The sequence below is a fragment of the Agelaius tricolor genome, unplaced genomic scaffold, assembly GCF_023055355.1.
Source record: "Agelaius tricolor isolate 1412-34295 unplaced genomic scaffold, bAgeTri1.0.p SCAF_22, whole genome shotgun sequence".
Classification (NCBI taxonomy): Eukaryota; Metazoa; Chordata; class Aves; order Passeriformes; family Icteridae; genus Agelaius; species Agelaius tricolor.
The window spans coordinates 13,092,825-13,118,436 of record NW_027269282.1 but is presented as its reverse complement, the minus strand read 5'-3'; the positions used below and the strand labels follow the sequence as shown (position 1 = coordinate 13,118,436).

The 25,612-nt window shown below is 45.3% G+C and overlaps 1 protein-coding gene across 2 annotated transcripts in view; it reads right to left on the bottom strand.

The window, feature by feature from the left end:
- The window catches only part of MGMT (O-6-methylguanine-DNA methyltransferase), a 138,847-nt gene extending 128,584 nt beyond the window's left edge, over nt 1-10,263 (bottom strand). Inside the window, exons 1-2 of one of the 2 annotated variants that reach the window (XM_071446138.1) lie at nt 10,019-10,263; nt 1,690-1,733 (exon numbers count right to left, since the gene is read on the bottom strand). In XM_071446138.1, the coding sequence (XP_071302239.1) occupies nt 1,690-1,713 (24 nt within the window). In that variant the 5' untranslated portion in view covers nt 1,714-1,733; nt 10,019-10,263. The remainder of the gene's footprint in view (nt 1-1,689; nt 1,734-10,018) is intronic. The other variant, XM_071446137.1, reaches the window with a different exon arrangement.
- Nucleotides 10,264-25,612: the final 15,349 nt, after the last annotated feature.

The following is a 25,612-nucleotide window of genomic DNA, read 5'->3' as shown; positions in this document are numbered from 1 at the left end:
CCTGGCACACACACATCTGGATTTTCCTACAGTTGTCCATCCCTGCTCGAGTCAGGACAAGGGTTTCACTATTAACAGAGCAAAGCATCAGGGTTAGTACAAGAATCCATTTACTAACTTCAAATTTAACTGCCAGGAATTCAGCGAGGAGCAGAATGACATTTAGAGTTTTCTAATGAAATACAAAAACTGCCACATTGTCAGAAGAACCACAAGCCCCCACCCAAATTCCTAAACATGGATATATCCTGAGGTTTGGTCACCCAGAGCCCAGCCACCTTCCAGCCCAACCCAAACCCAAAACTCATCTCTGGTCACTGCAACAGAGTCAGGGATGGAGTGGGAGGCACAGGCAGTGATTATGGAAAATTCCCACATCTGCCTGCTTCCCCAAAGCACTTTTCAGCAGCCTCCTTAAAAACTGTTCAGCACATTGCACGGGTGATAATTGATTCCTGCAAATCCATGGCCAGGCACACGCTGGGTGTCACCCCAATGTGGGGCTGTGCAAACTGATCACACACTGAAAACAGCCCGAAAATCACCAATTACATCAGGACATCAATATTTAATATGCATCCAGAGCACAGGGAAGTGTCTGCACAGTCCCCACAGCGGAGCTGGAGTGTTTTACCTCAAACCTTCTGTCTTCCCACATATCAAAAGGGGAAAACTCCCCGAACAGCTCAAGCTGCACCTTTCAACTCCACATGAGAGAGGGGGAAATGAAAAGGTTAGATAATAAATTATTAGTTTCGTGTCACTTGCCAGCTATATCACACCTAGCCTGCAATGAGAGGGAGCCAGGGATTCTCCCTCCCTCTGCTAAAAGGTGTTTGCAACTGGAAGATGCATAAATGTGACTAAAGAGATGATGGTTCAAAAGAAAAAAGTGAAGCAATAATTTATTTACCTGGATTTCTTCCTTAACCATTCTGTTTTAAAAAACAAAACCAATTTGCTCTTGTAGAAAAGAGGTAAACAACACAAACCAGCAAAATGCTCCTTCCTAAGCCACATGACATTATGTAAAGCAGATTAAAACCACAAGAGATGCCACTATTCAGACACTTAGAGCAGTGACAGAAGTTGCCAACAGGAATAGTTAGAAATGCAGGTGTGATTGTACCAGAAGTGTTTTCCTAGAGGAAAACCACTAATGTTACAAAAATAGGTATTCCACACAACAAAAAAAGAGTATTTGTGTCTTCAAAGTTCATTTCAACTATTTCAGGGAGACAGCTATAGACTAACAATGTGTTGATGCCCTTCTCTCAGCAGAGTAAATTGCCTGAATATTTGGATAAACATCCATGTTTCTTATTTTGCTACAATGTCACTGACCTACACTTACATCACTGAAGCATCAAGCCTCAAAATTAAGCCTGTTTTCCAGGGAGGTGTTTATTATTAGGGAATGGAAACAGCAACAAAACGGAGAGAGCAGCTCTGTCCTGTTATTTATGCTCTGTGGCAGATGGATACGTGCTGGGGAAAGGTCCACTGATGCCTGTTACCAACCATGACAGAGCTACAGAGATTTACAATGCAGCATCAATCTTGTCAACTGGATTCCTAATCCTGACTGCTGGGCGCTGGGGAAAAAACAAACTATGTTACGTGAACTCTTTTGTAATGCTGGACTTCCAGGGGCCACCTCCCTGCAAAGGCACTGCACTGGAAACTTACTTTGGGAACCATCCTTGATGCCATCCTGGAGGAAAAGGCTCCACCTGCAAGGAAAAAAAAATAAAAATAAATTCCCAGTTAGATTGTTAAATCTGAATTCCACAGGGAGAACTCAATATCCAGAATATCCACCTCTGCATCAGTTTTTAAACGAGCTCCAAGTTTCAGTACACAGAATTTCCAAAGGGACTTTGGTTTTTTTCACAAACAACATGGAATTTTAATGTTAAGTCACCCACTCGTCATGAGCCAAACAAAAAAAAAATCAACAGATGGCACATTGAAGAGTTCTTGCACAACAAGCACTGCACAACTCTGATATCTGGAATAAGAATGCCTCCAAAGATAAAAGTATTAATTGAATAATTTTTTACAGGCTGTCATGTACTTCTAAGTGACTGAGAAAAATGAAGAGCCTGTTGTGATTTAGGAAATGCCACATTTTAAGGCATGAAAGTGATTTTAAAACAAGTGATTGTGATATAGTCTGGGTTTAAAAGCACAGATTTCATGCCACTGAGTACCTAAAACATTTTAACTTCAATTATTATAATTCTAGCCTTTAACATTATTTATATAATTAAAAACCACAACTGGTTCCCTTTTGCTCTCCCCTTGGAAATAAAGTATATTTCCTATTCCTTTGGCATTTAGCTCCCCCCGCTATGTTCTTCTTTAGTGCCACTCTGCTAATATCACTCTGTCTTGGAAAGATGTGGTACAAACACTGTATTTTTTAAAACCAAGGAGATTATGTGCCAAAGCTCAGCTTCACAATCCTGACTCACAGCCAGCCTCGATGGGAACTGCTCCATTGAAGTCAGGGAATCACCACTCCATGGGCAGGGATAACTGTATCCACTTCAGGAATGATAAATCTCTTAAAAATGAAATTATATGAACATCCCAGGCTTTCCAAAACCTCTCCTTGAAGTCCAAGGCACTGACAGAACACATGGCCACTTCCCAGCCACTTAAAACCAAACAGCAACATTTAATCCTAATATTGCATCTTACTTAAGTGTTTAAATTTAAGATGAATAATTAGTATTTTAACTATATAACAAGGCAGGCATTGCAAAGAGAACTCACTGCATTTTCAAATGCAGGTCAGGCAGATGAGCAATCTAATAGAACTACTTAAAATATCTGTGATAGAGCTAAAAATAAAATAGCAATTTACTTCTATCATCAGTTCAGAGCTGGGTATTTCAAAGCACCCAGCAACACTCAGGTTTTTTAGATCTTCCCGAAGGGTAAAGTTGAAATCTTTGCCTCAAAAGATTTATCCAGAAGCTCATTTCAAACCCTGGTTGAGCTCCATCTGCTCACCCAACAAGGCTTTCCTTGGGTGACCAGAGCTTGGGTAAAACCAGTCATCACCAAACCATGGAGGTTGGAAGATTTCTGAAAGCCAGAATGGGGGAAACCATACAGAAAAAAAACCCTTGAAAAGTCCAAACCATCCCTCCAAAATGGACCTCAGCCTTGCAAAGACTGTCTTGCTGGAGGAGGTCAGTACTTCACGTGGAGCTGAAGGGTTCTCCTGAGGGAGAGGGTGGCTTTGAAGGCAAGAAGCCAAAACCTCTTTGGAGCAACACAAATTGATCTGATTCAGTGAGGCCATTAAAGCCAAAACCTCTTTGGAGCAACACACATTGATCAATTCAGTGATACCACCAAAACCTCTTTGGAGAACACATATAGATCAATTCAGTGATACCAATAAAAGCCAAAACCTCTTTGGAGCAACACAAATTGATCAGATTCAGTGAGACCATTAAAGCCAAAACCTCTTTGGAGCAACACACATTGATCAATTCAGTGATACCACCAAAACCTCTTTGGAGAACACACATTGATCAATTCAGTGACACCACCAAAACCTCTTTGGAGCAACACACATTGATCAATTCAGTGACACCACTTCCATGGAGTGGAAACTGAGACACCAGAACCAAACCTCGAAAAACTGAAACCTTCATGCCAGCAATGGCTTCACCAAAAATGGAACATTCCCTCCTGCATTTGCAGAGTGGATAAACTGCAGGGATTGACCAGCAGCATGGGAAAAATAAATAGGTGACCAATCCTCACTAGCTCAGAGCTGCCAACAAGGACCAGTGATATCCATCTCCATCCCTCCTGCCTCAGCTTCCCCTGGCCATTCCAGCAAGATGTTCCCAAGCTGCCCACAAGCTCTGCTGCCACCCAGGAGCTGTGCTGAGGGAGCAGGATGCTCCCAGGACACCTGGAGATACACAAACACCTGCAGGGGCTCAATGGTCCAGGAAGCAAACACATCACAGTGAGCATCCCAAACCTCTGGATACGTCAGCAGGCCAAAAAGGTGAAGAAAAGTCAGAGGTGACATCAAAAACAGCTCCCTGAAGGGCAGGAAATTCTTCAGCCGTGTTTTGCTGATGATCTAGAACAGAAGTCCTTGAGCTTTGAGATACTTCCCTGCTTTTTTTTCCCCCAGGACTGCAGCCTGACGAGTACATGTGATGGCAGTAAGAACTTGGATTAATAAAAAAGTATTTTTTCTCAGTTCATCAACTTTTAAACACTAAAGGAAGATTCTCCTTGAAGGATAAGTCCTCGGGACCCTCAACAGAACACTCTGGTTCAGCAGTAAAATTAAAAACCAGCCATTACACCAAGTGACTATACGAACAAAATTCCATATGAAAACATTTAAAGTACATTAGATTTTTGGTCAAGATGAAAGCCTGAGAAAGAAAAAAAAAAATCCAGCAATCTATTCTAATTGGGTTCCCATGGTAACTGTACAATTGGGTTTTTCAGTATAACATCCCAAAGGCCCAATGCACACTTGTAAAATATACTTCAAACAGCCGGAATTGTTTTTACATTACAGCACTCCCAGGAAGATCAATTACTATACATCCCCACCCTAACTATTAGTGGCAGGAGATGTTAACACTATTGGCCATATTAACATAAGTCATGTAAAAAACCCCACATATCACCATCATTATATAAAACTAATTACACACTTCAGATTCATCAAACACGTTCCGAGTAATAAACCAATACCAGTCTTGTCACCAGATCATGTTTACTGAATGCAAGAAATCAACCCCAAATATATGCCAAAGCATTTTTGCTTCTCATATTGATCCCAAGGATAAACAGAATCAATCATTAATAATTACATTATAAGATGACCCAGAGGGTTAATCATATTCTTAGAAAGTCTCGCTGAGGAATCAAATATAATGGCACAAAAAGGCAACTGAAATGCATTTAAATCCAGGGCCAGCTGCATTAACAATAATATAAAATAAAGTACATTAAACTGGTGCAATCAGTGAAAATAGTATTATTGGTATGTTAAAAGAAAAAATAAAACAAAACAAGCATTTTTTACTTCCCTGTGAGGGTGGGCAGGCCCTGGCACAGGGTGCCCAGCCTGGATCCCTGGCAGTGCCCAAGGCCAGGCTGGACACTGGGGCTAGGACACCTGGGACACTGGAACTATCTGTTCCTGGGTGTGGGAACTGATGTTCTTTAAGGTCCCTTCCAACCCAAACCATTCAGGGATTTCATAATTTATTTTAAAAGTTTGTTCCAGCGGAAGCACTTTGCCTTGTTGGACCCCAATTTTACCTTCCTAAAGCACAACCCTGGCCACAGAGCCAGATTTTACTTCCGTCCCACTGCCTAAACCTCCAAGTTAAAAGGGAATTATGATCCAGGCCCACTCAGCTGGATTCAAATCCAATTAATTCCTCTATATTTCAGGAAAAAAACCAAAAAAAACCAAAACAAAAACCCCCAAACCAACTGTGGCCAGCTTGAGTAAACCCCATCAACCATAAATCTTCATATTTTATGGAGTCAGCCAAGAACCAGAGGTATTTCTGGTGTCAACAGGAGACTGTGCAAGGGATTTCCCTTTTCCCACACCCTTCCCACTGCACCTCTGCCCACCCTTCAATCCAGCAGGGCCCAGTGCAGGGAATGTGAATTGTGGGAGTTGTTTCTGCAGGACATGGGTGACAGCAGAGCTGTCCTGTCCCCACCACCAGCCCAGGCTGCCAAAGCAGGCACCACCAGCCCAGGCTGCCCATGTACTGCCACATGCTGAACACTCATCTGCTGGTTTTATGATGTGAAACAGAAAAATTAATCTTTTAACAGGGCCTTAAGTATACTTTAGGTGTTTATTAAAAAGTGTAACTAATTAACAGACCTTCTGCACACTTGAATGTACAAACAAGCTGAGATAAGAGCATTGTTTGCCTTGTGCTGACTGATCTAAAGCACTCAGATAATTTCAGTATTCCTGATGATGATTATGCAGCAGCAGCACTGACAAGACAGCACTAATTCTTGCTATCTGCTAATGCAGGGTTACCTGGAGGGACCTAAATCTGCACGTGGAGCACAGAGATGGCAGCATTCACACAACAAAACACTCCTGACTCCACTGGGCTCTGCTAATATATATATATATATATCTTAAAATACTGATTGCCTTGGTCTGCACAAAAAGGTGGCATTTGTATAAAAGTTAAAAGCTAAAATGCATCCATCAGGTCAAAACTCAAATTATTATTTGCTCCCTGCTGCCAAGCTGCTCAAGATTCCAGGCCATTGATCAGTGCTGCTATTTTAATATTTAACTCCTATTTCACTCAAAAAGCAGAGAAGTCAGAACCTTTGTTTTAATGAACTCCCCTCTTCTTCTCCGCAATTAAAGGTGATTTGCTCAGGTTAACCTTCAGACTCTCTGCTGCATGAGGGAGAATTTCAGCTGTCCAAGTTTCACAAGTGACTTGAAAAGATATCTGAAACTATCTGTATCATTTCATTTGGCCCAGAATGACCTGATACTCCTGACAGCCACCAGGACATGGTAATTTAGGTGTGCAGATATAAAATAGTAAATAAGGAAACAATTTGAAAAAGGATTAGCAAGAAGCATCAAAATAGTAACATTCCAAATAACTTTTGCAATTACTCAACTTCATTAAAATTACTCAACTTCATTAAAACCCACACAAGCTTTATTGGCATTCAATACATTTTAAGCAGTTGCCTGGACCATAAGCAGCTCAGTTTTAAAACTGCATTTTGCATTTATGAAGAATACTTCAGCACAGGTTTGGTTTTATAGTTTGGTTGCTCCTCCAGCTGTGTGTTAAACTCCATGCTGGCCCAAGCACACCTGTGCTGGATGATATGTCAGAAATGCTAAATTCAACAGGGGTTTTTTCTTCCATTAGGAAGATTTTACCCATTATACCTTCAGATAAATCAGCACAATTACCGGTCAGTAACATTCCCAGTTAGCAGCAGAGGGAGGGAATTCAGGTCTGGAATTCTGCTGTAATGACACCGAGCCTTTCACTTTTTAATTACAGCATTAATGAAGTTAAAGCTCCCAAACCTACCCCAAACACGTTGTGCAACCTGTCACTACCTAAAAGATTCCAAACCTCCCAAAATTAAAACTTCACCCTCCATATTCCCATCAGTTACATTCTCCTCACCAGTCCAGTTATCTTATGAACACTGGGTGAACGAGAGAATTGCACAATCCGTCAATAAAATAAACGTATTTTCAACTCCTGTCCAGATGACTCAAGTTGTCAGTAAAAACTGCCACCAGCGCTGCGCTTGCAGAAAAATGTCCATAAATGCATTATTGCGACTGGCAGATCGATGTCCATAATAAAAACAAATAGAGTTAACAAGTGCTGGCTCCTCGAGTTATGGGATGTGGATCCAGCCTCCCTGACAACTGCTGGGAATGGGCAGTGCCAGCTCCACAGGCAGGGAGCACCGTGCTGCAGGAAATGTCAGAGGGACCTGCAGTGCCTGCAGGATGGATTTAGGAGCTCCAGGTGCTCAGAATGTGACATGGGAACAGAGCTCCTGCTCAAATTGCTGAACCCCTGCTCCATCATCATACTGGGAAGGAATTGTTCCCTGGCACAGGTGCCCAGAGCAGCTGGGGATGCCCCTGCATCCCTGGCAGTGCCCAAGGCCAGGCTGGACCCTGGGGCTGGGAGCACCTGGGACAGTGGGAGGTGTCCCTGCTATGGCAGGGGTGGAATGGATGGGATTTGAGGTCCCTTCCCACCCAAACCAGGCTGGAATTCTGAGATGGGATTTAAGGTCCCTGGGTGGCACTGGATGGGCTTTAAGGTCACTTCCCACCCAAACCATTCTCTGATATTGCTCTGTGAACTATGAAATAACAACTGACCAGCAGAAAGGCTTTTCCTTTCAGAATTAAGTGTAATTTAGGTCAGCTGTGTCCCAGGCAGAAGAGCTGACTGGGCTGGAGGCTGCTGTCTAATTTTGGCACCCCAACACAGCTGGACCCCCAATTTGTTCCCATGAAGCTCTTCCAGCACCAACACCTGAACAACCACCCTGCAGCCCCACAGGTGAGGCTGCCACCTGGTAAGGAAATTACACACTGCCAGAGCAGCCAGCACCCTGAGGGTTAATTCACAAGCATCAGCTGCTCTCAGTCCTCCAAAATCCTTACTGTATAAGAAAAAAAGCCCACTACAAAACCAGCCATCCATGTCTTTGACATGTCCTCCTTTGGATTTTTGGCACTACTGCTCCTTCTGGGTGTTTCCCCTGTCACCAGTGATTTTAACCAGAGCTGCTCAGGTGCAGCTTTTCCACCTCACCCACACTTCCCATAACAAACATCCTGCTTTTCCTGCACAAGTCCTTAACTCAGCCATTCAGGGCAACCCCAGGAGCCCTCCCAAGGGGCAGCAGCTTCTCCTCCAGGCCCCGATCCCCTCAGTGATGCCATGAGCTGATCCTCTGCATAGGTGAAGCATTAAACAGTGGTGACAAGGTAATTACAGAGTTATCAAGAGGTAAAGCAGCCACAGTAACACAAGTTAGTCTCTAACTACAACAGTTTCCTATAGAGCTTCTGCTCTCTTGATGCAATAATTGGTGTAATGAACTTGTCACGGGCCAGAATGCAGATAGGAATTGCTAAAGCCACCTCACAAGCTCACACTGCCACATCTTTTTCCTGCTGAAACCTGAAGATTTTGGTGGAACTGTCCATATTCAGAACATTTCTGTTTGAAAACCAAGCAAACAAAACTTTTACTACAAAAAGATCAATCATGTCACAGACTGACAACATTCACAAGGAAATTATGTTTTTAGACATTGAAGGGGTGTGTTTTGCTCCAGAAAGAATAAGCCCACATCCCCAACTTTAGTTGCCAGTGCATAAGGGAGACAGGCAGTGCTTGGAGGCCAAAACCTTCAGCAGGTTTACAAGGGACCTCTGTCATCCCAACAGACTCCTCCAGATGATGAGCCTTGTGCAGGGTGAGCACAAGCCTGGACACAAAAGGCAGCAGAGAAATGACTGTCACAGCACCTGTGTAATACCCCACTCCATAAAACGGAGATTTTTCAAAGTGCAACACTGCAGAGACTGCACCTCACCATTCAATAAGAGCTCCACTCCACAAAAATAAGATACACATCACCACAAATACGGTTTATTTGGGAGGGGCAAATAAATCAGATAGTTCTTTACATTTACCGTGCTTTAAAAGCTGCATACAGTTACATTATTGCAATTACTTTAAAACACCTGCAGAGGTTGGCTTTTATATCAGTGCTGAAAGGATATTTTTAGATTAACATTAATTCCTTATTATTAGAGTGGGTCTAATTCTTCTTATTATTATTTCTTATATTAGAGAGGGTCAGGCTGGGAGGGACCACAGCAGCTCACACGGTCCCATCAGCGCATCCCCGAGCACATGGCACAGCACGGCGCTCAGACACTTCTGGAACATTCCCAGCGAGGGAAACTCTAAAAGCACCCTGGGCAGGCTTTTGGGCCAGTATTTAGGTGCAGTTTACCCTCTCGGAGCCCATCCAGCAGCACTGCCGCCCGCCCACCCCATCCCCACCGCGCCTGGGGCACAGGACGCGCCCGGGGATGCTCCGGGGAGGGAACCGGCCCTTCCCGGAGCGATTATTTTGGAGATTCACGGAAACCCGCCATGACCCCGAGCTGCTGCCATCCATCCCCCCTTCCCCAGCAGTGTTCCAAGGACAACCAGCAGGTTTTTCGGAGGCCGGGCTCCCCCGCAGCCCCAGCCCCGGCGGGTTTGCGCTGCGCCCGCTCTGCGGGCTCCGGGGGCCGAGCATCCCCCGTTCACCCCGCCCGCCTGCCTGCCCACCCTGCGGGCCGGCCCCTGCCTCTCCCTGTCAGTCCTGGAGCTCTGGGGCTGTCCCCGGAGCTCTGGGGCTGTCCCTGGTGTCCCCGGCAGCCGCAGAGCTCCCCGCGCACCTGCCCGCACCCGGAGATGGCCGCGGCCGCTCCGCACAGGCCGCGCTGCCGGGGCGGGGCCGGGGCCGCCCGGAAGCCGCAGCCGGGCGGGGGAAGGGGAAGAGGCAGAGCCGGGGAGTTCCAGGTGGCTCCGGGAGGGAGCCGGGAGGAGCCTGCGCCCTGCTCCCTGCTCCCCGTGGTTGGGGCCGTGGCCGGGCGGGAGCGCCGCGGCCGGTGCGGCCCGGCTGGGGCTGCGGGCCGGGCCGCACGCGTGGGAAGAACGCGGAGTTCTGTAAAAAATCCACCCAAAACAGCGATCTGTGCGCACTGACACGGCTGGGGGGGACCTCATCTGGAGAAGAAAAGGCTCCAGGGAGAGCTCAGAGCCCCTTGCAGGGCTTAAAGGGCTCCACGGGATGCTCCGGGGAGAGCATCCCGGAGAGCTGGGCTTGGGCTAAGGAATGGAGGCACAGGACACAGGGAATGGCTTTACACTGAAAGTGGGTGTATTTAGATGGGAAGTTGGGGAAGAAATTATTCCATGTGAAGATGCTGAGGCCCTGCCCCTGGATCCCTGGCAGTGCCCAAGGCCAGGTTGGACATTGGGGCTGGGAGCACCTGGGACAGGGGAAGGTGTCCCTGCCATGGCAGCGGTGGGAATGGGTGGGATTTAAGATCTTTTCCAACCCAAATCAGACTGAAATTCTGGGATTTGCAAAGTTACGGGTGAGGTGGGGACAGAGAGTTAACAGCCAAGTGTAGGAGAAGCATTTGATAAATACAATTCCTGAAAGGAGACAGGGAGGAGATAAAAAGTGGAATGCCAGAAGAAAGTGAACTTGCAGCGAGGTTTATGTGAAGTAATAAAAGTACAGGATGCAAAATGCCAGGAGAGTTTGCAGCACGAAACCACTAATTTTCTTTCAAGCTGGAGAATCAGAGTCTCAATCTGAGTTACGTCAGCAAGAATTTTATGATTTTCTCTATATGATTCAGAAACTGTCACAAAATGAAGGAATCCACTTGGGAAGGATCAGAACAATTTTTTCATAGGGAAAATTTGTAAATGAAAACAGAACTAGCAACATTGAAGTAGTGCCTGTGTGTTAAATCTGATTCAAAAAGAAATAGAAAATAAATGTAAAATATGGTCCAAAGTGCAGAAGTTTCCCCAATACAATTGAAAATAGTTGTACTGGAGCAACTGGCATTTACTGATGAGAAAATGAAGCTTTTCCCTATTTCTAATGAAGCTTGGATTAATGGTCAATTAAAAGGTGCTGCTACTGCATGTCCATACAAAGGCAGTGGCTTATGGGAGGTTGATCCTCTCTCTAAATAAAAAAATCAATCTCTGTACTGGATGGGATACCCTAGAAACAGTTATTCTAAACTGGCTGGAATATTCTCTGTGTCCTGATATCCTTGTCAGAAAAGTAGCCAGTTCCTGAAACTTTATTATAAGTGGAAACCTCCCCAAAATACATATTAATCTTCTCTGCCTCCTCTCCCAAGGTGATCTCCTTATTGCCTGGAGCATGAAAATTGATTATCTTTAATATGATTTTAGTTTGCATTATAACAGGCTTGAATAGGAAATGTAAAATATCCAGATTTCCTTAAACCCTACCATCTTGGGCTTTGGCAGTGGATCCAAAGTTGTGTGTTTGCACTATAAAGGAAAGTTTCTCTGTGCTCTTTCAAACTTTGCTGCATTGGAACTTGATGAAGTGTCACATATTCCTGTTTATAAATGAGGTGCAAAAGGTGCTTCTGACCAGTGTTCACTCTGCCCCAGAATTATGAAAATCTTATTCAAATCTCTGACCCCTCTGCCGGCCAAGTTCAGATCTTTGTCACTTCAAGTATCATTTCAAGCACTGAACTCTTGGATTTCCAGCCCTTTAACAATGAGGGACTGTGCCTTGTTAGATGTGTCTAATTTTCTGCCTAGAAGAATTCCAGCATTCACTGACACATCCAGTCTAGTCACTAATACTAAAGCTTGTGAGGGAATTTTCATAACACTAATCCTGTAAGAAGGTACAAAATTTCTAAAACTTTTTCAGGTAATGTCCAATATCTTTGTTTTTCATTCCAGGCATTTTCTCTCAGTTTTTATTTTACTTAAGCCTGCTGGTTAGGTTATGAGGCATTGCGTTTCCTTTCAGTTCTTTGCTTTATTTGTTATGAATTGTCATTTTATGTGGCATTTTCAGGGACAGGATGGTATTTCCCCAGGACTGGAACATCTGTCTGCAGTTGTTTTCCAAGTAAACCAAAGCTTAAACCAACACATGAACTTTACAGTCAAAGACTGTGGTGGGGTGGGATGGAAAAACTGAAAAGGAAGGGTTTTATTAAATGCCTTGAGATGTCAATTCACAACTATTTCAGCCTGGATTAAATTCCTTGTTGAGGACTAACCTCTGGAAGCGTCTCCTTTCTGCAACATCTGCTGTGGAGGAGAGGCTTGGGCACTGGAGCTGGAAGGGCCCTCTCACCAGGCAGAGAGACAAACAGATGGAGCCTGGGGAAGATGCAGGATTGCAAATCGCTGCGATTTGGACCTCACTTGTAGATCCTTAATTTCCCCCCAGAGAAAATTGTCAGATTGGAGCAGAGGCATGAAATATTTCTGCCTTTGTGTGTATGTGCCTTACTGAGTCAGAGCCTGGCCTGCAGCACTTCCTCTGCTCCTCCGGCCTCTCCTCAGCTGCAGAGAGCCCCAGCAATGTCACCTGGTGTGAGTTCACTTCAACCAGTAAATAAGGCTTGCCTTTCACTGCTAGAATCACCAGGAAAATGGAAAAAAAAAAAAAGAAAAGAGCAGGCTGAATGAAACCAGAAACTGTGGTTTTGTTTGCCAAGATGCTCGTGTTTTCTCAACAGCAGGGATGTGTCCTGCAAATTTAAATCTGGAAATGTTCCTGTCCTTGCAGAGCTGGGCACGTTGTGTGCTTTAATTGGCCCTGTGTATGTGAAAACATTCCCAGTCCAGTGTCTTAACAGGATTTGAATAATAGGAGTAGTCTCTTATACAACACTTTTGTTTGCAGCATACTGGGAGCTGGTCTCTGTGTTTTAATTGATGTGAAATGAAATGCAAAGGCACCTGGGTCACTGGGAATCACTGGGAGCTGGAGTCTGATGGGTGTATGAGGGCAAGGAGTTAAATTTGGATGGCTTGGGTTGTGATCTGTAGGTAAGAAGAGAGGTGCAAGAGTTGTTCTGAAGATGTGCCATTTTCTGGGGCTCACCCTTCAGTCTGGGTCAGAGCAGTGGGGACATTTCAAACCTCCATAATTCTTTAAATTCAAAGGAATTCAGGTAAAAATATGTACATTTTAACTTACCGTTATCTTTGAAACATCTTGTAACCCTCACTAATAAATCTTGCTTCTCTCCCTCTTCCCCCAAAATATTCTCCAAACTTACTTGATTCCACTTTTGATGTGGAAGCACAGAGTCATCTCTATTGAAAAAAACAAAGAGTAAAGCAGGAGTTAGGATATATTGAGCAGGAATACAAGTGGTTCCTGTGCTGGGAGAGGAAGGAAATTGGGTGGTTCAAGGTGTAGAATTACTGGTAAGTTAAGAATATGTATTTTAGTAGGCAAAGCATTTTCAGTACTTATGAAGAAGCTTGGGATCGGGAGAAATATGATTTCCTGTAATCAAGGTGCTGGGAGTTGTTTGCCAGCCACTAATGCCTTTAGGGAAATCTTGTAGCAAAGCGTGTAAATGAAAGGGATATTAGCAGAGATTGGCTGCATTTTCTTTAGGGCAAAACTGTAAAAAGTTATGGTGTTTCATATGCCCTACTTCAGGTGCTTTAGTTATCTCCTGGCTGCTCTATTCCAGAAGTTGTTGGAAAATGTTTTGACAAATATTGGTGAAGCTAACACGGTATAAATTTTATTTGTTGTGGTACAGAGAAATTTGTGTGGTAAAAAAACTTATAAATGTTAAATAAGAGGAATTTTGGGTCAATAAGACCACTGATAAATCTCCTGTTAAATTAAGTGTGCCTGGAGTCCTATATTTAGTGAAGCTATTGCCAAATTCCAGCAAGGCTCAAACATTTCCAATAATTATTACAGCAAAATTTACAGCATATATTTTTTTCCTATTGACACATTAAGCACATTTGAAAGAGAACACATCCTTCAGGGGACTTGGTGATTGTAGCCTGGGTAGAGATGTGCCCAGCCTTGTAATCATTGCCAATTATTTGAGAAATTACAGAAACATTGGGGGATTTGGGGGGGAAGGGACCTTAAAGATCACCCAGTGCCACCCCAGCCATGGCAGGGACACCTCCCACTGTCCCAGGTGCTCCCAGCCCCAGTGTCCAGCCTGGCCTTGGGCACTGCCAGGGATGCAGGGGCAGCCCCAGCTGCTCTGGGCACCTGTGCCAGGGCTGCCCACCCTGCCAGGGAACAATTCCCAATTCCCAATCTCCCATCCAGCCCTGCCCTCCTTCTGCTTAAGGCCATTCCCCCTTATCCTATCTCGACATGCTCTTGCGAAAATATTCCTAATAATTCCCTTAATTTTGGGTGAGGATTCCTCTCTCCATCCCTCCCTGTGCCATGGGCAGGTGAGGTGCCAACAGTGCAGAAAACAGAACTCACAGAACTCACAGCATCCATTCCTTGGTAGGGACAGCCCCGTGTGTTTGCTGGGAGAGGCTGGAAATCAAATCAAGTTAATTCCTTTTGGTGCCTCTCAGCAGGCCGTGTGTGCATGTGTGGGGTTGTGTGGAGTCACATATTGCATTCCTAGAATTGAATCCACTTGGAGTTGGTCCTAATGTGCCTCTTGCACCGGAGGAAATGGATATTACGCTTGCTGGGTTGAAACGTGCGCTCAAATGCATTGGGAGTTTGATACTATTTTTCAAACTGCCAAATAGATAATGTCAGAACATTTCTGAAATGGGATCCTAACATCAAGATATACTGCACCAATCAGCTCACATCAGGCAAAGTACAGCGTAAAGCCAGGGATGGAGGAAACTACTACAGAATTTCCATTTTCATTCCCTATGTCAACAGCTTTGTAACTTACCTAGTAGATTGTTTTATGTTTTCCAGACATATTCTCAGTAGACCACAAACACTACATTCAGCTCAGCCTTCAGAACCCAAAGAATTAGATATGCTGTAGTTTATGAAATGGATGTTTATGAAAGTATCCTTTGTTTGAATTGCTGGAAAACCCAACATGAATTCAAACTTTGACAGCGTAAGCAGAAAATAAGAGGGCCATAGTGATCTCCCAAATGTAGCCTTAACTATTGAGGTTCTCATATTGAAAATGCAATTTTCTGTCTCGATGTTTATGAATGTCTTCAAATTCCCTTTCATAATAGCCCCTTTTTGACAGGCCTTTTTCAACTCTGAAATATGAGAAGAAAGGTTGCAGCAGAGTGTAGAATATACCATTACAGGAGGTGCACCTCTGTCCCTCAAGCCACCCGCGCTCCTTCGCAAGGCAGGGATGATAAATGCTCGTGGAGGAGCTTGCAGAGCCCAAGATCCGTGGCAGAGAAGCAGGATTCTTTCAGTGAATGCCAGGCAGTTCAGAGGCTGAAATACACTGTGACACTTTGGGGAGCCTGTCTCTGTAAAATGTCTGGATTCTGGGTGATTTTATGGGCTGGGTGTGACTCCAGCCCCGCAGGATCTGAGTGCTGGCAGAGCTCATCACACACTCGCTGCAGAGCAGTCAGAGCTGGTAATGTGGAATTGCTCCCCACAGGTAGGAACGTGTGGGGTTTTGGGGAGAGGGCCTGCACTGAAGGACTCCAGCTCCCTCTGGATCACCTGTGTGCACTTCTCACATTGTCCTGCTGCTTTTGTGAGTCTGGTGGCAGCTGAGGGAAGAGTTCCTCAGGAGGTTTCATCCTGAGCTGGATGCCCTGCAGCCTGACCAGCTCAAGGGAGGGGGTTCTCTCCTCTGCTCTGGTGAGACCCCACCTGGAGCCTTGTGTCCACCTTTAGGGTCCCCAGCACAAAAAAGACCTGTTGGGATAAATCCAGAGGAGCCATGGAGCTGCTCCAAGGGCTGGAGCCCCTCTGGAGCCAGGCTGGGACACCTGGGGGGCTCACCTGGACAGGAGCAGCTCCAGGGAGAGCTCAGAGCTCCTGCCAGGGCCTGCAGGGGCTCCAGGAGAGCTGCAGAGGGACTGGGGACAAGGATGGAGGGACAGGACAAGGAGGAATGACCTCAAGATGAAGAAGCCTAGGTTTAAATTGGACATGATGAAGAAATCCTGTCTTCACTTCTTGTCTTACTAACATTTTTACATAAATACAATGTGAACTGTGAGTCGTTCCTAAAATGCAGTAACCTAAAAAGAAAATAAATGAAAGTGAAAATGTTTATCTTCTTTTTTTTTTTCCTTTCTTTCTTTTTTCCCTCTACTTAGTGTCTCTGTGACATGAATTGTCCCATAATAGTGGTGGGATATACCCAGGACTGTTCCTGTCCCTGGCACCAATCTTGGCTTGGGTCTGGGTTCTGCTCCCTATTCAAACAGCAGCCTGAGTACATAATAGACAAATGGATAAGTAGATAAAATGTTTTATAAATGTGAAAATGGGTGAAATTCCCTTTGGCCTGCTCCCAGAGGGTGCTGGTGTCCAGGCTGGGAGCAGAGGAATGCTCTGGTTAACTGGAGCCACACGCTGGGACAGCCCTGGCTGGGCTGTGCTGGACCTGGCTGTGTTCCCACAGCCCTGGGAGCTGACATCCCTCCAAAAGGCTCCTGAGGCCACATCCAGCAAGTCCAGGTGGCAGGTGCACAGCTGGCCTGGGATGCTCTCCTGTGTCCATCGATGGAGGCAAATCTATTCCATGCTCAGCTTTCAAAAGCCCTTTAATAATAAGCATTAAAATGCCAACTGACCTGCAATGGGAGGAAAAAAAAATAAAATTGTTTGTGACATTAAGCACCTTCAGATGAAATAGTTCAAGTGAAGCTGGAGCAGATTTTAAGCATAAGGAGGTCCCAGGGTGGGGAAGGTGGAGGTGCACACCTTGGAAAGGTCAGGCAGCTGCTGAAACCTCCGTGTGCTCCCAGTTCTGACACAAACAAGGTGGAGGCAAAGCGGCTCCAGAGCCAGCCCGAGGAGGAAAAGGGGAGCTGTGCCAGTCAAAAGAGAGGAAACATTTCTGTTTCTGAAAGTGCTGAAAGGCACCAGCAGTCAGGAGGAGCAGGTGAACGAGTGCTTTGCTCCTGAATTTGCACATTTTGTTTAAAACTTCCCAAATTTCTCCAGTCTCAGGATGCTTCCTGCAAATTTCTGTCATCTCCTGCCTGGTTTAGCTTTTCCTGGCCTTTATGGAAGCACAGGAGGAAAGCCAGCAGAGTTGAACCCTGTTTAATGGTTGAACAGTTTTTATCCTGCTCTGGAACACGGAGCAGAGATCGTTTTCATTCGTTTATTGTTTCAGCACTGGGCAAATACAAATGTTTCTCTTGCATCCGAGGATATTTTTAATACTGCTTTTTAGATGTTGTTTTATTTTGCTTGAAACTCCAAATGCATTCTTCCCAGAATTTCTGAGCTTGTTCTTTTAATTTTTTTTCTAAGGGTATCCTGTCAGGTTTTAAATACAGGCTTTTCATGTTACCAGTGAATTGCTTTGATCTGCAGATGAGAAGTGATGAGATGCAGTTTCCTCAGCGCTGAACTTTGCCAAGAGTTCCGAGTGCCCCTGTGACGGATCTGAAAATCGGGAAAAGAAAATTCCTGACTGGACTTTCCAAAGCAAAACCTTTTCCCATTGTCTGAAAACAAAATGCCCAGAACAATTCTTCTGTGGTTTGGTGGGATGAAACTGAATGAAGGAAAAAAAACCACCACAGTTTGATGAATGTTTTGTTTGTTTTATTTATGGAGTAATAGCTGGGAAATAAACTTATATTCCGCTCTCTCCATGCCACATCTATCAGGAGAGCTGGCAAGGATCTGGCAGCACACAGGGACCACTGGGGGGAAAATCTGCCCCTGAAGTGGTCTTTAAAAATTAACCCTGAGAAGGACAATATCCAGTGATGCTGCAGGACTGGAAAATAGTCCTGGCTGGGTTGGGGGAGGTCTCCAGGCCATACCCCTTCACCAGCTCCAGACTGCTCACGGCTTTCCCTCGGTGGGTGGGGAAATCCCCAGAGATGGGGAAGGCTCAGCTCTCCCAGGGAAGACATTTTTTTCCTGAAAATCCAGAGCTTTTGGTGCCTCTCGGTGCCTAAGTTCAGGAAACACACACATCCCTTAGGGGGAAATGGGCCATTTTGGGCAATTCATGCCAAATTACCCACTGGGTGGTTGGAAGAGGCAGCCCAAGATTATTCTCACAAACACCACAGCTCCTTCAGATTCGGATGAGTGACTCTTTTTAGCTTAACTGCTACTTGAATTCTGCAGCATATTCCAGGGAATAAGTAAATAAAACACCGTTCATGCCATGGGATCAGCATACTAATTTATGGCCAGATCTGAAGCCTTTTCCCAAGGCAAAATACAATTAAAGCCAGGCAGAACTTGACCCGAGTGAGCACTTCAGCATTTGATCTGTGAATTTGACTTTTCTGCATTTTTATTATTTTTATACAGTAGTAAAAGTCTTTCTCCTGCTGGATATTTTACATTGTGCTGGATATTGAATTCCTTGCAGCAAAGGCCTCACCTCTTGAAACCTAATCTTATATAGCATGCTGTCTAAAGAACTTAATTCTTATTGGAATAACAAGTTTAAAAATATATATTTTTAAAGCGTATCCATGACATTTTGTTAACCTGGTTCTAACAGTGGTCCAGCAGGAACAGCAGAGGATGAAAAGCAAGGAACAGGCTGAGATCTAATCTGACCCAACTCATTGATTCCCTCCCTGACCTTGGGTAAGCCTTTTGACCTGCCTGGGCCTCAGTCAACTCAGCTGGAAAATTGGGTAAAGAGTGGAGCCTGTTAGAAAACCATCTTCAATTTGAACAAAGATTTCCCGGAGACCCAAAAAAAGGGAGTGGAGTCATTCCATACAGACATAATTGATTGTGCACTGCTCAAGAATAACATCCTGAGCTGTGGGATACCACGGATGACATCTCATTCGTCCTGCCGTGGCTGGGTGGTCTCTGGGTCCACTTTTCCTGTCTCCAGAGCTGTATTTTCCCTTTCCCAGAGTTACTCTGGCTGTGCCTGCCCTCGGTGGGAATGTGGCTAAAATACTGCACAAGTCTAAGAAGGTGGTGGGGAGGAATTATTATTCCTGCTTGGACTGGAGTTACTGAGGTAAATTATTGTCCCCTGGATTTAGGGTGACCTGGACTGGCATCTCCTGCCACTGTGTCACTAACACATGGAAAAGAAATCAGGGATTTATTCAGAATCCATAGAATCATGGAATGGTTTGGGTTGGGAGGGACCCCAAAGCCACCCAGTGCCACTCCTGCCATGGCAGGAACACCTCCCACTGTCCCAGGTGCTCCCAGCCCCAGTGTCCAGCCTGGCCTTGGGCACTGCCAGGGATGCAGGGGCAGCCCCAGCTGCTCTGGGCACCTGTGCCAGGGCCTGCCCACCCTCTGTGGTTCTCCTGAGGCTTTCCACAGTGTCCTGGCTCTTCCAAGCCAGGTTTCCTGCCATTACCAAGAGGAAGGTCCAGCTGCAATCCCATCACAAAACTTGAGCAGGATCCGTTTCCAGCCAGGGTCAATCAGCTTTGCCCACATTCCCCCATCCCGAGGGGAGCTGCTCATCCCAGCCTGTGCTGGAACCCCCCCAGGAGGGCTGGGAGCCAGGGGAGGTGAGCCAAGGGCACTCCATGGCATGTGGGGAGCCAAGGGCATGTGGGGATCCAGGGGCATTCCATGGCACATGGGGCGCTCCATGGCACATGGGGCACTCCATGGCACGTGGGACACTCCATAGCACATGGGGCACTCTGTGGCATTAGGGGCACTCCATGGCACGTGGGGCACTCCGTGGCACGTGGGGCACTCCCTGGCATGTGGGGCACTCCCTGGCATGTAGGGCACTCCATGGCATGTGGGGCACACTCCATGGCACGTGGGGCACTCCGTGGCACGTGGGGCACTCCATGGCATTTGGGGGGCACTCCCTGGCACGTGGGGCACTCCATGGCACATGGGGCACTCCCTGGCACGTGGGGCACTCCATGGCACGTGGGGGCACTCCATGGCATTAGGGACACTCCATGGCACGTGGGGCACTCCATGGCATTAGGGACACTCCGTGGCACGTGGGGCACTCCCTGGCACGTGGCTCCCGGCCCCGTGCGCGCGGCTCCCAGCGCTCCCAGCTCTCCCGGCTCTGGCACTGTTTGTCCTGGGCCAAGGCCAGCTCCTCTGCCTGTGCCAGCATGTTTCAGCCATCCTGCACTCACTAATCTCTTCTCCGTGACCCACGCTGGAAAAATGACCGTTTCCTTTCCCCAATTCCCACATCTGCCATTTGTTTTGCTCCCTTTGCCTTTGCCGAGATTTGGGAAGGAGTTCAGGAATGCGGAGCGCTGCTCAAACCCAGGCTGACCTCAGAGCCTGAGTGGCATTTCCCTGGCAAGGCCTGGAGGTAAACAGTGAAGGGGAAACGTTTCTTCACTTCCATGTGTGTATTCCTAGATGTTTTTAAAGAAAAATAATGATTTTGCTCTAAAATGTTGCAGAGAGTTGGAGGGAGCTGGTATTTCCAGTGGAAACCAGTAAATCCTGCCCTGCCTGTTAATTGGCTGTCGTTATCCTTCCATGAAATAGTTTAAACTTTAACATTAATATTAGGTGCAAACACCTCAAAAAAAGTCACTCCTGCTAGTCCAAATGAAATTACTATGTGAGAATGACATTTATGTTGGAATAAAATCATCACTGTGCCTCATATAACATAATATATCTATATATTTTGCATCACAAAAAAAATTAAAAAATACCAGGCTCTGCTCTCTTTAAAAGTGCAGGCATGGAGAAATAAGAATTTTTCTTGAAAATGTTCAGTACTTTTAATGGACTATTCTGAAAACATGTATTTCATTTTGAAGGCATATTTGGCAAGGAAATTTGAAAAACAGTGAGCACAAACATGGCATGGAAGCAAAATGCAGTGAGAATTTTCAGAAAAAACACAAAATATTACAGTTTGAGAGAGGCTGGAGGATGTGCAGTGACCAAGAATTCACCCTTTTTTCCCCCCTTCTTTTATTTTCCAAAGAGAAAAGGACTTGATCAACCTCCCTAAATGCATTTCCCTGTGATCCCTTTTAATTGGAAATGAGTGATTGCAAAATTTTTTAGGCCTATATAGATATATCTGCACCCATGAAATAAAGAACAGTAAAAACAATCACACCTTGAGAAAGACAAAACTTAAGGAAGATCAAAGGGAGATTTAACCAACAGAATTACTGTCCACAAAGATGTTTCCCTGCCTTTTTTTTTGTAGCAATTCCATGGAAATTTGGTGTTAAAATAGAAACTGGAGTTAAAACTGGGATCTAGGTCTGCTGCTCTGTATTCCTCTGGGCTTACAAGGCTAAGCAGAAGTAGAGGAATTACCCACAAATATTTGGTGGGTTTTATATCAAGAGCCTAAAATAGCTGGGTACTTATGGAATTAAAGGGAAGGGAATTTGAAAAGAGCTGCTTTAAGTCGCTGCGATGCAGCTTTTTAGATTAATGGCCAGGACTGAGGAGCTGCATTTTTGTGCCTTTGGAGCCACAGGATCCTGCTGGGAATGGGGAGGTGAGGTAGGAGAAGTGTCAAGGTTTGTGTGCTCTGCCCTGGCCGGTGACAAGTGACACCTCCTGCCCTGTCCTTTCCTCTAAGTGCCACATGTGCCATCAGGAGCCCGCAGACAATTCTGAAAGCTTTCAGTTATTCATATTTAATCCGCTGGTATCACTCCCGTGTTCCTTGTTGTGCTCTTGCTTCTGGCCAGATTTCCTCCCACCACCGAGCACCTTTGTTTAAGATTATTTCCCCCCAGATAGATCAGGCTGCATTTTTTCGAGTTCAGGGTCATTTGTCACCACTCAGGGAATGACTCTGCTTTGATGGCCGGGGCCATCCCCTCTGGCTGCTGCAGGAGCAGAGTCAGGGAGGAGAAGTGCCATGAGCTCATCCGGCCGTGCTGGCGGAGCCGTGGGGGGATCTTTGGGCAGCTCTTTGGCTCTCAGCCCCCTGTTTGCTCCACAGGCAGATAAGGGCCTCTTTCATGTGCAGGAGCCATCAGGAAAGGAAAATCCAACGCTCTGGTGGAATGACTCCACCATTGTGACTGGGAGACCCTGCACAGCATCAGTTGATAGTGCCTGTCTGTGCTTCAAAGAGCTGTGACAGTGACAACACAGCTCAGGGCTCGTGGCCTTGTCTGGAGCCCTCTGTCCATCCTCAGCCGAGCACCACATGGGCTCAGAGTGTTTGAAATACAGGAATTTTTGGTATAATGCTTAAATATGGAGCTGGTTTGTGCAGAGTGAAAGGCAGAAATATAGCTAGAAAGTGATCGAAAGTCCAGATTTTTTGGTAGAAAATAAATACAAATGCTTAAACTAGGGGGACAAATCTTTTCTCACTGAAGTCAGTGCAAAAGCCCGTTTGATTTTTATAGAATCCTAGAATAGGTAAAGTTGGAAAGGACCTTAAAGCTGATCTTGTTCTACCCCTTGCCACGGGCAGGGGTATCTTCCACTGTCCCAGGTGCTCCCAGCCCCAGTGTCCAGCCTGGCCTTGGGCACTGCCAGGGATCCAGGGGCCTGCCCACCCTGCCAGGGAACAATTCCCAATTCCCAATCTCCCATCCATCCCTGCCCTCTGGCACTGGCAGCCATTCCCTGGCTCCTGTCCCTCCATCCTTGTCCCCAGTCCCTCTGCAGCTCTCTGGGATCCTCTGGAGATGACTCTGAGCTCTCCCTGGATTCTTCTCCCCTCCAGGTGAGCATCCCCAGCTCTCTCAGCCTGGCTCCACAGGACAGGTGAAGAGAAAATCTGGGCTATTTTTATTTGTAATTGATGTAGCTTGTGGTGACAAAATTTCTGGATGGAAGGAAGTTTTACATCCCAATTTTCTTCAACTTCTTGCTGTTCCAACATTTAACTGTGGGTACCTGTTGGTCTGTAATGGTTTTTTTGCCCCTGCTGGGACACTTGTCTGGGCATGTCAAAGCACCATAACTGCAATAAAGTCCTGATGATGCTCAATTACACCAAAACCAGTGATTTTTGTAGATGCTTTTGTTGTTTCTTTTTGAGATGTGAGTGGGGTTTTGTTCCTTTAAAAATATGGCAGGAGATTCATTGCAGTGAGAGTGTCCCTTTATTAGCAGGAGCAAAGAGGATGGAGAGAGAGACAGCAGGTAGCTCTGTTAGCATAACTACAACCAAAAAAAAGCCAATAATTGAGAAAAAATACATTTAAATTCTTTAGCCTCATCAGACTGACTGTCTTCCAGCTTATGAACTAATTGAGAGGAGAATGGAAGCATAAAAGCACTTCTTGTTCGAGTTAGAGAAGTAATTAATTGATCAGATGTTGTTTCTTCAGCAATTACGTGATATTCCCCTGTTAATCAGTTGAAATTTTTGGTGTCAGTATCAACATCCAGCATCTCTCAGTTTTCCACAGTGGATGAATGAGGTTCTTTTCCTTCTCCAGGGGACCTGGGGCTGGTTCTGACCGAGGCTTTCCAGGAGCATTTGTCGTGCCACAGATGCCAAGGAACTCTGCAGGCTGGAGACTTTTCCATAATTAAACTCGGTGCAAAATCAAGGGAGATCTTCATCACACTCCTTGTATTCCTATAAAATCTGTTGCCATGGGAGCTGGCATTGAATAGCAAGGTAGTGGAAATCCAGAGTGTTACATTACGTTTGCCCTGTAGCCACAGGAGGGTCCCTTAAAATAAAGTCGCCTTTTATCTTTGCTTTCTGAATAAACATAAAACTAGATTTTTAGTGCAAAATCCTGATTTCAAGGTTATTGATGCCAGACTAAATTAATACAGTCTGTGCCATAGCATACAAAATCCCCAGCAAAGCCAGGGATACTCCTGTCTTTTGAAAGCTTGACATTTGTTTTTCATAATGAACTTAAAGGTCACCAGCTACAGATGAATCAGGATATCTGCTCGAGTTTACATTTACATGCATTTTATTTTATTCCCATGTGCACTTTTTATGAGATCCATCACTGGAATAAAACTGTAGCGCTCTCTTATTATCCAGCTTTGATGGTCTAGAAGAGTTATCAACCTGCTGCCTTGAGGAGCCACCGCTGTTCTGGCTGGGATGGGCAGAGGAATGAATGGCTGCCCTCTTTCCTGAGCATCACCACTGGTTCCACCTCTAAATATGACATTAAAAAGTGTCTCTCTGTCCCCAGCCCATAACTCCTCGTGTCCTGACGCCCTGCTCAATCCCTGGAATGATTGCAACCCCGTCTGAGTTGGTGAAAAATGCTTTGTGTGTGTTGATGCTTCTTTAATTCCCGTTTTATTTCTGCGGGAGAAGCTGTAATTAATCAAAACCCAACTTCCAGGGATTCAAAATGCCTCATCCAGCCCTAGAATGGATGTGTCCCATCTCTTCTGCATATGAAATTTTGTTTTTGCTCAGCCTAGCAAGTGACCTGTATTGCTGCACGGATTTTTTTGAAACCAAATAACATTTTATACTTTTACCAAAATACCTGTGGAGCTGACAGAGCATGATGCATTCATTTTCCTTGATTTTGTAGTGAGGGAAAAGGCTAGCATGAATAATTCAAAAATAATGCTGAGACTGTTAAGATTTAGTACTGGAGAGGTCATCACAGTTGGGAGAATGAGCTAGGAGACTATTACTATTCCACGATCTTTGAATCTCAAGGTGACATCATTATTATTTCTCTATATCTATAATGTGGTGCTGCAACCAACTCATTGCAGTGTTTCTCATGTAGGGGAGAAAGATCAATTACATACAGACCTCAAAATGTGAACTATAAGCATAGTGTCCAATAAAACTGTCATTAACAGTCACCACAATTTTAACTGTGTGCTTCCAGGTCAAGCTGCTTTAAAAATGATAACTGACATTGAAAGGTTGAATAAAGAGCGCCCGTTCCGAAGGGAATGGGGCTGCACCCAAATAAGTTGTCATTAACAAATTGGCTAATTCCCTTCTTCAGCATTCAGCACTTCTCTCCTTGTTTCTGGTTGTACATCCACAGAGAACTCTGGGAAAAAAAAGAAAATAAAATGCTGAGTTTTCCACGTGATCAGCATCAACAGTGGTGCTGGGGATGCAGAGGAAGTGTCCGCGTGTGGTTTAATTTTATTTATTCCTGTCTTGGATGAGAAACTGAAAGATGTCACCCAAATGGAAGCTGTATCGTGGTGGTGCTTTAGCTGTTACCTCACCTCTTGGTGTGCCTGTGGAAGCCTGAGTTATCCAAAATAAACACTCCCTGAGGAATCCTGGGAGTAATGTGTGCCAGGAAACAGCCACCAGGACTTCAGAGGCGCCTTCCATTGGGCGAGCACTGCCTTGTGTGTTTAATTAAACATCCCTTTCCCTTGGAGAATATCCCCCAAGACTGCAACTCTCCCAATAAAT